Here is a 12,450-nt window from a genome sequence, read left to right as displayed (position 1 = left end):
AGTAACCCAACAAATAGGCTGTAGGCCCTCTGTTGAGGAAGCTATGACTTTATGTCAGGATGCATACTCCAACATAATACCAGAAATGTACATTAATCATATCACTGTAGAGGAAATTCAAACAGTCATCTGGTCTTTAAAGTATAAGAACTCTGCAGGAGTAGATAATGTATCCAATAATTTATTGAAATTTTCGTGTAAATGGATTAGTGATATTCTGTGCCATATTTTTGATGCTTCATTTCAGCAAGGCATTTTTCCTGAAAGAAATTGTGAAGCCCCTACACAAGAAGGCTGATAGAGCTGAGCTCACTAACTTCCAGCCTATTTCATTGTTAACAGCATTCTCTAAAATTCTAGAAAAATTAATGCATAATAAAATTACTGAATACCTCATAATTAACAGACTTATCAACAAGAGCCAGTTTGGCTTTCAAAGGGGTTGTTCAACTGGGGATGCAGTGTATGCACTTACAAATGAAGTACTTGAATATCTAAATCAAAAAATAATAGGAATTGGTGTTTTCTGTGACTTATCAAAGGCATTTGATTGTGTGGATCACCACATTCTCATGCAGAAAGCCAAACTACTTGGAATAAGGGGTGTCACAGGTAACTGGCTGCAATCTTATCTTCAGAAAAGAAAACAGAAAGTAATTTTAAACAGCTCAGATGAGTCAAGGGATACCTCCGCTCAGTCTGAATGGACTTCTATTAGTTTTGGTGTGCCTCAAGGCTCAATTCTGGGGCCACTGTTGTTTTTGATGTTTATAAATGATTTACCATTGTGTGCAAGCCTGCCTTGCAAATTTACTCTTTTTGCTGACGATACCACCATCTTCATGAGTGGAAAATCAGATGTTAACAACATACTCTCTGAAGTGATTAACTGGTTCAGTGTTAATGGTCTCTCTCTAAACTCAAGTAAGACAAATTTTATCCAGTTCCATACAAAAACAAAAAAAAGTGAGAGAAATAAATGTAACATGTGGAAATCAACCAATAGACAGAATGGATGTGTCTAAATTTCTTGGAGTACATATTGATAGCAAAATGAACTGGTCCTTGCATATGCAACAGACCCTAAAAAAATTGAGCTTGGCTATGTATGCTATCAGAATGATGTCTTCCATTGGATATTTAACCACTATGAAGTCCACATACTATGGGTATTTTCACTCTGTTATGTGTTACGGAATTATCTTATGGGGAAATTTAGCTTTGGCAAAGAAAATTTTTGTGGCCCAGAAAAGGGCTATTAGAATTGTGTGCAGAGTATCCCCTAGGACATCATGCCGTAACCTAACCTTTTCAGAAAGCTGCAAATAATGACCACTGTATCCCAGTACATGTATTCGCTGATGTGTTTTGTAATTAAGAACCCTGCACAATTTCCATCAAATAAGAACTATCACAAATATAATACAAGAGGGAAAGAAAATCCTCATTGTGAACTTAAGAAACTGACAGTTGTTCAGAGAGGTGTCAAATGGTCAGGAACAAAAATTTTTAACCATCTCCATGACCAGATAAAATGTTTAAGAGAAAATGAATCTCTTTTTAAAGCAAAACTAAAGGAATATTTACTAAATATTTCTGTTTATACATTAGAAGAGTTTTATGATGCAAAAAGGGAATTAGCATTTAGATAGAATTATCCATCTTGTTAACAAAGAAATGTGCTTGCAATTTTTCTCCAAATTAAAACATGACATTTTGTATTAACACTCAAAGAAATTTGCTGTTATATGTGCAATATTTGTTTTTCCTCTAAACTTTGTATTAACTATATGCAGTTATGTAGAACATTTTTTATATATTTAATGAAGACTGTTTTGTATCTTTTTGTATGTTTGTTGTTTTGTATGTTTGACTCGTTCCATATCTCATGTGATGTGCTCACAATATGAGATCTACGGAACATGAAATAAATAAATAAATAAAATAGACAGAAAAAGACCTGAGAGAATTAGGTTCTCCAAATCTACATGACAGAAATGAAATCAGAAAAACAAAAACACAGGGGATTTTGAGGAAGAAGAGAGAAAAACTAACCAACATACGTGGTCTACACAATTAAAGCTAGCCCATTTGTTGCTTAGGAAGGAATACTGGGCGAAAAGGAAGGCCAACAAATGTTGATTACACGTGGTCCTAAGTGATCAATCCACAAAGAAGAAGAAGAAGAAGAAAAATGAAACAGTATTAGTTTATTCTGATGCTGATTGGGGCAATAGTTCAGAGAGAAAATCATCAGTTATGCTATCAGTCTGTTTAATAATATTGTAAGTTAAGGAATTAAAAACCAAGTACTCTAATATTGTCTTCTACAAAAGCAGAATATGTATGACTTGCAACTTGTGTTGTAGAATATGTGTTGTTTGAGGTGCTCCAAGATCTAAAAATAAAAAGGAATGTAATTTATGAAGACAATCACTCTTGTATTCCCTCTCTTTTTACATGGAAAACTAAAACCCACAGATTTTAAGTATGACTATGTCAGAAAGTTATATTTTAAAATGAAAATAGATGTCAAGTACATGGCTACAGAAAACAGTTTGCTGACATTTTTACAAAATACTTGCATAAACAAAAATGTGAAAATTTGTCACACAGATTGGGAATATGTAGAGTTGTAGACTATCATTCATCTACATCTACATCTACATTTATACTCCGCAAGCCACCCAACGGTGTGTGGCGGAGGGCACTTTACGTGCCACTGTCATTATCTCCCTTTCCTGTTCCAGTCGCGTATGGTTCGCGGGAAGAACGACTGTCTGAAAGCCTCTGTGCGCGCTCTAATCTCTCTAATTTTACATTCGTGATCTCCTCGGGAGGTATAAGTAGGGGGAAGCAATATATTTGATACCTCATCCAGAAACGCACCCTCTCGAAACCTGGCGAGCAAGCTACACCGCGATGCAGAGCGCCTCTCTTGCAGAGTCTGCCACTTGAGTTTGTTAAACATCTCCGTAACGCTATCACGGTTACCAAATAACCCTGTGACGAAACGCGCCGCTCTTCTTTGGATCTTCTCTATCTCCTCCGTCAACCCGATCTGGTACGGATCCCACACTGATGAGCAATACTCAAGTATAGGTCGAACGAGTGTTTTGTAAGCCACCTCCTTTGTTGATGGACTACATCTTCTAAGGACTCTCCCAATGAATCTCAACCTGGTACCCGCCTTACCAACAATTAATTTTATATGATCATTCCACTTCAAATCGTTTCGCACGCATACTCCCAGATATTTTACAGAAGTAACTGCTACCAGTGTTTGTTCCGCTATCATATAATCATACAATAAAGGATCCTTCTTTCTATGTATTCGCAATACATTACATTTGTCTATGTTAAGGGTCAGTTGCCACTCCCTGCACCAAGTGCCTATCCGCTGCAGATCTTCCTGCATTTCGCTACAATTTTCTAATGCTGCAACTTCTCTGTATACTACAGCATCATCCGCGAAAAGCCGCATGGAACTTCCGACACTATCTACTAGGTCATTTATATATATTGTGAAAAGCAATGGTCCCATAACACTCCCCTGTGGCACGCCAGAGGTTACTTTAACGTCTGTAGATGTCTCTCCATTGAGAACAACATGCTGTGTTCTGTTTGCTAAAAACTCTTCAATCCAGCCACACAGCTGGTCTGATATTCCGTAGGCTCTTACTTTGTTTATCAGGCGACAGTGCGGAACTGTATCGAACGCCTTCCGGAAGTCAAGGAAAATGGCATCTACCTGGGAGCCTGTATCTAATATTTTCTGGGTTTCATGAACAAATAAAGCGAGTTGGGTTTCACACGATCGCTGTTTCCGGAATCCATGTTGATTCCTACATAGTAGATTCTGAGTTTCCAAAAACGACATGATACTCGAGCAAAAGACATGTTCTAAAATTCTACAACAGATCGACGTCAGAGAGATAGGTCTATAGTTTTGCGCATCTGCTCGACGACCCTTCTTGAAGACTGGGACTACCTGTGCTCTTTTCCAATCATTTGGAACCTTCTGTTCCTCTAGAGACTTGCGGTACACGGCTGTTAGAAGGGGGGCAAGTTCTTTCGCGTACTCTGTGTAGAATCGAATTGGTATCCCGTCAGGTCCAGTGGACTTTCCTCTGTTGAGTGATTCCAGTTGCTTTTCTATTCCTTGGACACTTATTTCAATGTCAGCCATTTTTTCGTTGGTGCGAGGATTTAGAGAAGGAACTGCAGTGCGGTCTTCCTCTGTGAAACAGCTTTGGAAAAAGGTGTTTAGTATTTCAGCTTTACGCTTGTCATCCTCTGTTTCAATGCCATCATCATCCCGGAGTGTCTGGACATGATGTTTCGAGCCACTTACTGATTTAACGTAAGACCAGAACTTCCTAGGATTTTCTGTCAAGTCGGTACCTAGTATTTTACTTTCGAATTCACTGAACGCTTCACGCATAGCCCTCCTTACGCTAACTTTGACATCGTTTAGCTTCTGTTTGTCTGAGAGGTTTTGGCTGCGTTTAAACTTGGAGTGAAACTCTCTTTGCTTTCGCAGTAGTTTCCTAACTTTGTTGTTGTACCACGGTGGGTTTTTCCCGTCCCTCACAGTTTTGCTCGGCACGTACCTGTCTAAAAACGCATTTTACGATTGCCTTGAACTTTTTCCATAAACACTCAACATTGTCAGTGTCGGAACAGAAATTTTCGTTTTGATCTGTTAGGTAGTCTGAAATCTGCCTTCTATTACTCTTGCTAAACAGATAAACCTTCCTCCCTTTTTTTATATTCCTATTAACTTCCATATTCAGGGATGCTGCAACGGCCTTATGATCACTGATTCCCTGTTCTGCACTTACAGAGTCGAAAAGTTCGGGTCTGTTTGTTATCAGTAGGTCCAAGATGTTATCTCCACGAGTCGGTTCTCTGTTTAATTGCTCGAGGTAATTTTCGGATAGTGCACTCAGTATAATGTCACTCGATGCTCTGTCCCTACCACCCGTCCTAAACATCTGAGTGTCCCAGTCTATATCTGGTAAATTGAAATCTCCACCTAAGACCATAACATGCTGAGAAAATTTATGTGAAATGTATTCCAAATTTTCTCTCAGTTGTTCTGCCACTAATGCTGCTGAGTCGGGGGGTCGGTAAAAGGAGCCAATTATTAACCTAGCTCGGTTGTTGAGTGTAACCTCCACCCATAATAATTCACAGGAACTATCCACTTCTACGTCACTACAGGATAAACTACTACTAACAGCGACGAACACTCCACCACCGGTTGCATGCAATCTATCCTTTCTAAACACCGTCTGTGCCTTTGTAAAAATTTCGGCAGAATTTATCTCTGGCTTCAGCCAGCTTTCTGTACCTATAACGATTTCAGCTTCGGTGCTTTCTATCAGCGCTTGAAGTTCCGGTACTTTACCAACGCAGCTTCGACAGTTTACAATTACAATACCGATTGCTGCTTGGTCCCCGCATGTCCTGACTTTGCCCCGCACCCGTTGAGGCTGTTGCCCTTTCTGCACTTGCCCGAGGCCATCTACCCTAAAAAACCGCCCAGCCCACGCCACACAACCCCTGCTACCCGTGTAGCCGCTTGTTGCGTGTAGTGGACTCCTGACCTATCCAGCGGAACCCGAAACCCCACCACCCTATGGCGCAAGTCGAGGAATCTGCAGCCCACATGGTCGCAGAACCGTCTCAACCTCTGATTCAGACCCTCCACTCGGCTCTGTACCAAAGGTCCGCAGTCAGTCCTGTCGACGATGCTGCAGATAGTGAGCTCTGCTTTCATCCCGCTAGCGAGACTGGCAGTCTTCACCAAATCAGATAGCCGCCGGAAGCCAGAGAGGATTTCCTCCGATCCATAGCGACACACATCATTGGTGCCGACATGAGCGACCACCTGCAGATGGGTGCACCCTGTACCCTTCATGGCATCCGGAAGGACCCTTTCCACATCTGGAATGACTCCCCCCGGTATGCACACGGAGTGCACTTTGGTTTTCTTCCCCTCCCTTGCTGACATATCCCTAAGGGGCCCCATTACGCGCCTGACGTTGGAGCTCCCAACTACCAGTAAGCCCACCCTCTGCGACTGCCCGGATCTTGCAGACTGAGGGGCAACCTCTGGAACAGGACAAGCAGCCATGTCAGGCTGAAGATCAGTATCAGCCTGAGACAGAGCCTGAAACCGGTTCGTCAGACAAACTGGAGAGGCCTTCCGTTCAGCCCTCCGGAATGTCTTTCGCCCCCTGCCACACCTTGAGACGACCTCCCACTCTACCACAGGTGAGGGATCAGCCTCAATGCGGGCAGTATCCCGGGCAACCACAGTCGTAGTCCGATCGGGGGATGCGTGGGACGAGCTGGCCGTCCCCGACAAACCCCCATCCGGACCCCCACAGTGATGCCCATTGGCAACAGCCTCAAGCTGTGTGACCGAAGCCAACACTGCCTGAAGCTGGGAGCGAAGGGATGCCAACTCAGCCTGCATCCGAACACAGCAGTTGCAGTCCCTATCCATGCTAAAAACTTGTGCAAAGAACGTCTGAACTAATCTACAGGGAGCGCAAACAAAACGACACAAAATTGAAGCGGTTATTGAAATACAAGATTGCCTAGTAAATGCAGTAATGCTGCCACTTGTGCACTGCTGACACACTGCTCGGCGGCGGAAGGAGACTACGCGATTTAACACTATTCGAGTACTAAAACGTGATGCTACAACTCTAAAATACTATAATACGCCCGAAATTTATGAATTAAACAATGCAAGTACCAAAAACACGCAAAGAAATTAAGAATTAAACTATGTAACAAATGAGTGAGCTAGCAGTATACGACTTGCTGCTGCAGCTGCTTATCCAACGGCGGCAGAGAGCACACTGACTGTGACCAACCGACACTGGCCGTTCAAAACATGACAGACGACTACGCGAATTTACACTATTCAGGTATTAAAACGCGATGCTACAACTCTCAAATACTATAATACGCCCGAAATTTATGAATTAAACAATGCAAGTACCAAAAACACGCAAAGAAATTAAGAATTAAACTATGTAACAAATGAGTGAGCTAGGAGTATACGACTTGCTGCTGCAGCTGCTTATCCAACGGCGGCAGGGAGCACACTGACTGTGACCAACCGACACTGGCCGTTCAAAACAAAAACAGATGACAGACGACTACACGAATTTACACTATTCAGGTACTAAAACGCGATGCTACAACTCTCAAATACTATAATACGCCCGAAATTTATGAATTAAACAATGCAAGTACCAAAAACACGCAAAGAAATTAAGAATTAAACTATGTAACAAATGAGTGAGCTAGGAGTATACGACTTGCTGCTGCAGCTGCTTATCCAACGGCGGCAGGGAGCACACTGCATTACATAGAAATAAGGCAGAGTGAAGAAATAGCAGTACTGTATCTCACTCTGTATGATCTGTTCGACATATATTAATCTTGGGAAACACTCATTTCACAAGTATTCCTGCAAATGTGAGTGGTTTTGAAATCACACAAAATCTCAACAATTAGTATGGAAGGTACCATATGCATTTCAGCTATTTTGTATTATAACTTACAGTATGCTGTTACAATACAATGTCCTATTGAAAATGTATGACAAGCACATCATCCTTATAGTTAAATATCAATTAATAACAGATCATTGGTATAAGCTTTCAAGAGATAAGACAATAACTGAGAAATGAAACAAAAGTATCATTACCAAGCTCAAGTATAATGAATAATGTCATGGTTTACAGAGCCAGTATGTAGGTGCACATCCTGCTACATGCTAATATACTTCCTTTTTTCATCTTAGCATTGGTAACACATTATGGGACTTTCTTATAAATAAAATACAAGAATTTTCCACAATATCTGATGTTCTTTAACATTTCTCTCTGGTTAGAGAACAAAGATTTGTTTCCAAACATGTGGCAATTTCCAAATGTGTGATAAATAAGTATTTAAGAAGACAGCTTAAATTACTGTGAAAGAAACAAGGAGCAATAACATTATATTCTTCCCTGTCACAAATATTTTGCTGTTTATTTCCAAATATATGGTGATTCCCAAGTGTGTCGTTAGGCAGGAATCTAAGGGAACAGCTGAAATTGCTGCAAGTGACATCATGAGCAGTAATATTTGTATTCTTCCTCATCACAAATAGTTTGCAGGCAACACTCATCTCACAATACTTCTTGCAAACCAGTGGCACTTTCAGTAGGATTATTTCTACCATTAACAACATGTGTGAGTTGTTTACCCAAGCTAGAGGGGCACACATTGTACACTAATGAAAATCAGTAGCAGTTCCTGCAGTTGTTGATATTGCATGTGACATCAAAACTATGTCGCATTTGCAGGAAATCCTGTGAAATGAGAGTTACCCATTAAATTTTGGTGCTGAAGATTCTTTGACTTTTTTTCTCTTTGAATGTGTTCATAGATATGTTGGTGTATATGTCACATAGTGTGTTCTTTATTTTCCTTGTTGAATAAATCCAACAAAACTAAATGTTTTTTTGCTTGCAACAATGGTCTCCTAACTGTTTTCTTGACAAATTTTAGTTTATGTTTTTGTAATATGGCTTTTCAGTTGTGATTTGTTATGACTACATGACTAAAGAAAATTCAAAAAAATGTGAAACTATGGACTTCACAAACATAAAAGCTTCCTTGTCAAAATTGTGAAGAATACTTCAAAAACTTAAATGGATGTACTGGTACTGCAATCCACAAATACAACAGAGAAATTTAAATGACCAAACGAAGTAGGGCAGGACATTATACATTGTAACATACCACACTGGATCCATCCATAGAAATAATTAATATATTTGTGTTCTTTTGTGTAATAACCAGAAAATTTACATCTTCTCATCTGTGACATTTCCAGACTTTGCCCCAACAGTTTTGAAGCCCAATTATTATGACTGTAAAGCTGTATTCCATTTTTTTAAAAAGCGTTTAGACAAGAAAATTATTTTATATTAAATTTTGTAGATTACTAGAGCTTGAAATAAAGTTTCCAGATAGATCACTCATAAAAAATCCAATTCAAAAAAATCATTTATTTAGAAATTATAGCAGAAAGTAATTTGAATTTAGCTTATAAATTACACAAGGAAAAATATACAAACAGTGCAACGAGATGTAAAAATGTATTGCTATTTATTATTTGCCTTAATTTTCAAATGTAGGTAAGAAATTAACTAGTTGAATATATACAAGGTGTGATTGGAAACCTTTAAGAATGGATCCACTACTGCCTACCGGTTAGGCGGGTGGGGAGTGAGTCATTGCCTTGTCCTTGAACACCTTCTGGCAGAAAACTGCATTTCCTTTATTCAATTCATTGTAGCAGCTGGTTGAGTGCTGATCTATTAAGGCTTGTTGCTGGATTCTGTCTGCTTGAAAATGGATGTGAAAACAGAGCAACGAGTTTGTGTGAAATTTTGTTTTAAAACTAGGAAATCAGCTTCTGAGACTTATGAACTATTAAAAACAGCTTTCGGAGATAATTTTATGAGCCAGTCAAATGTTTTTGTCTGGGTCAACAGATTTAAAAATGGCCGCGAATCATTTGAAGATGAACCACAGTCTGGCTGCTCCTCCACCCCAAAAATGAATGAAAATGTGAAAGTTCGTGACTTAGTGCATCCTGATCACAGACTCTGATCACAGACTTACAATTAGGGAGATGACTGATGAACATAATTTAAGTTTCTATGCAGTTCAGTCAATTTTAACTGAAGATCTGAACTTGCATCAAGTGTTCACAAAATTCATTCCAAAAGTGTTGTCAAGTGACCAGAGACAATACCGACTTGAAGTATGCCAAGATCTAATTAATCGGACTGAAAATCACCCAGATTTGTTAAATAGAGTAATCACATGGGTATATGGATATGATTCTGAAACCAGAGTGCAGTCTTTGCAGTGAAAGACTCCAGGTTCACCATGACCGAAAAAAGCACGGCAAAGTTGGTCAAAGGTGAAGACAATGTTGGTAATTTTTCTCAATTCTCCCAATATTGTGCATCATGAATTTACCCCTGGAGGACAGACAATTAACCAGGGATACTACAAATGTGTCCTTGAGTGTTTGCGTGAAAAGGTGGTGAAGAAAAGCCCTGCATTGTGGAAAGACAGGAGTTGGGTGCTACACCATGACAATGCTCCAGCTCATAGTGCCTTCCGCATTGTTGAATTTTTTACCAAATTCAAAATTCCTGTGCTTCCAAAACTGCAATATTCTCCTGATTTGGCCCTTGTGGACTTCTACTTGTTTCCTAAACTGAAATTTTCACTGAAAAAAAGGAAGCAATATGATTTGATTGAAGACATCCAGGCAAATAGAGAGACATCCTTAACACACTTCAGGAAAAAGAAAATCCAGGAATGTTCCCAAAAGTGGAAACACTGTTGGAGCCAGTTTGTTAAGTCAGAAGGGGACTATTTTGAAGAAGATGCATCACGGCAGCATCTTAGTACCGTACCATCATTGTACAGTTACAAGCCCATTCTTAAAAGATTCCAATCACATCTCATATGGATACAACATACAAAATTATTTTAAATGTATTCGTTTCAGGTTATCCTCCTCTGCAGTGGATAATTAATATTTTTAACATTTAATTTTACCTCCTTCAATGCAATATCTTCGTTCACACTCAAAAATTAACCTCCCTTCCGTATCTTCTGATTCCTATGACTATATTAATTTATATCTCAGACATTCATGAAATTTTTACATACACTTCAAAGGAAATTTCACAATTTTCCAGTCTGGTGTAACATTACGATTCTCTCTCTCTCTCTCAATTTATCTATCTATCATTTAAATGTTATATTACATTGTAAATAGACTCAATACATTCATGTTTGGTGCTAAAAACTTCTAAACAGGATGGCTGTTTCACTAATCACTTTAATTTATTTCTTTTCTAGATGGGTGCAATTATTGCTCCTGCCTTTGTTTCTCCCCTTCTAGTCCTTTGGCAGTACAATATGGGAGCCTACCATACTACTCCACTCTTCATGAGAATAATTATGAGCACAAGCTTCTTCCGACTAGGAATGATTGCTATGATTTTGGCACTCATGGAGGATAGAAAGCAAATGGACTGCCCAGAAATTTTTTGCCCATTCAGCTACCCAAAAACTTTGCTTGGGTAAGTATTACCAGGAAAATGTGACTGTGTCTTTAATATTCATCATAAATGTATTTATGTATGCATGTCTGTGTAAAATGTTAGTAGCAAAACCTTCTTCTTTGTTTATAGGTTGGTGGGAGCTGATGGTCAGGACATGACAGTAAATATTGGTGGTTTGTTGGCTATGATTCTGGTAGTTCGAGTAATGTGGTATATTGCACTGAGGATAAGATTGTCTTCTGATTTGTACAGTACATGTTGTAACTATGTGTACAAACTTAAGAAGCGATAGAAAATTGACTTGACTGTTCTTTTCATGGCAGTTAATAATGAAAAGATATTTTACTCAAAAATGAGATAAGACTAGAACAAACTTGGGGTCTGCAAACTCTGTGTTTGATTTTAATGTAAAGAGATGTGATGAGGTGCAGAGCCAATTTCTATACTGCCATGTAAAAAGGTGCTGTATACTGGCTGTGATATGATCTGTGATAAATACACTTAGTTGATATTGTGTTTTAGAGTGTTATATGTGAACACTGTGAGATTTGTATTTTACATTATTTAAACAAAATATTGAAATAAATAGACACACAATTTTTTGGATATGACATTAATACTTCTTAAATTGGTGCAGTTCCAAAATTGGCCAATAACTCAGAATGGTACATAGTATCTGTGATGTTTTTAGATTTCTTTTGAATTACTTAACAAATGATAGTAGTAATTTTCTCTGGTGATACATAGTTATCACAGTCCTGTTTCGTTGCCTCTGAAATTACTTGAAAAATGCATTAGTTTCTCTGAAAATGAAAACCTTTTGTACAAAGTCTTGTATCTTATTCATTTTTTGTATTTCCTCAATAAATGAGTATTTCTGAAACATGTATTTTATTTAAGAGACATTGTTTAAAAAGACCCTACCCCTTCCTTTGTTGTTTTGCCATAATTGTATTTCTGATCTCTACTGTAAACATTCCAGATCAGCCCTGTTTTGATGTCCAAAACAATAAAGATCAGTTCTACATATAGTCCACAAGGCATCTTGTGGTGTACAGTGGAAGGTACCCTCTACCACAATCAGTCATTCTCTTTCCTGTTCCACTCTTAAAAGGAGCTAGGGAAACATTTTTGCTATATATTATATTCTACTTATGTCTTCATGGCCTTTACCTGAGGTGTACATTGATGGCAGTAGGATCATTCTACAGTCTGTCACATATCCCAGTTCTCTAAACATCCTCAGTAGTATTTCGTGAAAAGAATTGTGAATTGTGTT

The 12,450-nt window shown here is 38.8% G+C and overlaps 1 protein-coding gene across 1 annotated transcript in view; it reads left to right on the top strand.

Annotated features, from left to right (window-relative positions):
• Positions 1–12,026, top strand: part of LOC126092415 (ATP-binding cassette subfamily G member 4-like) — a 417,403-nt gene extending 405,377 nt beyond the window's left edge. The window contains exons 13-14 of the mRNA XM_049908002.1: positions 10,966–11,189; positions 11,301–12,026. Coding sequence (XP_049763959.1) covers positions 10,966–11,189; positions 11,301–11,463 — 387 coding nt within the window. The 3' untranslated portion in view covers positions 11,464–12,026. The remainder of the gene's footprint in view (positions 1–10,965; positions 11,190–11,300) is intronic.
• Positions 12,027–12,450: the final 424 nt, after the last annotated feature.

The sequence above is a fragment of the Schistocerca cancellata genome, chromosome 7 (assembly GCF_023864275.1).
Source record: "Schistocerca cancellata isolate TAMUIC-IGC-003103 chromosome 7, iqSchCanc2.1, whole genome shotgun sequence".
NCBI classification, from domain to species: Eukaryota; Metazoa; Arthropoda; class Insecta; order Orthoptera; family Acrididae; genus Schistocerca; species Schistocerca cancellata.
This window is presented reverse-complemented; position numbering and strand designations above follow the sequence as displayed.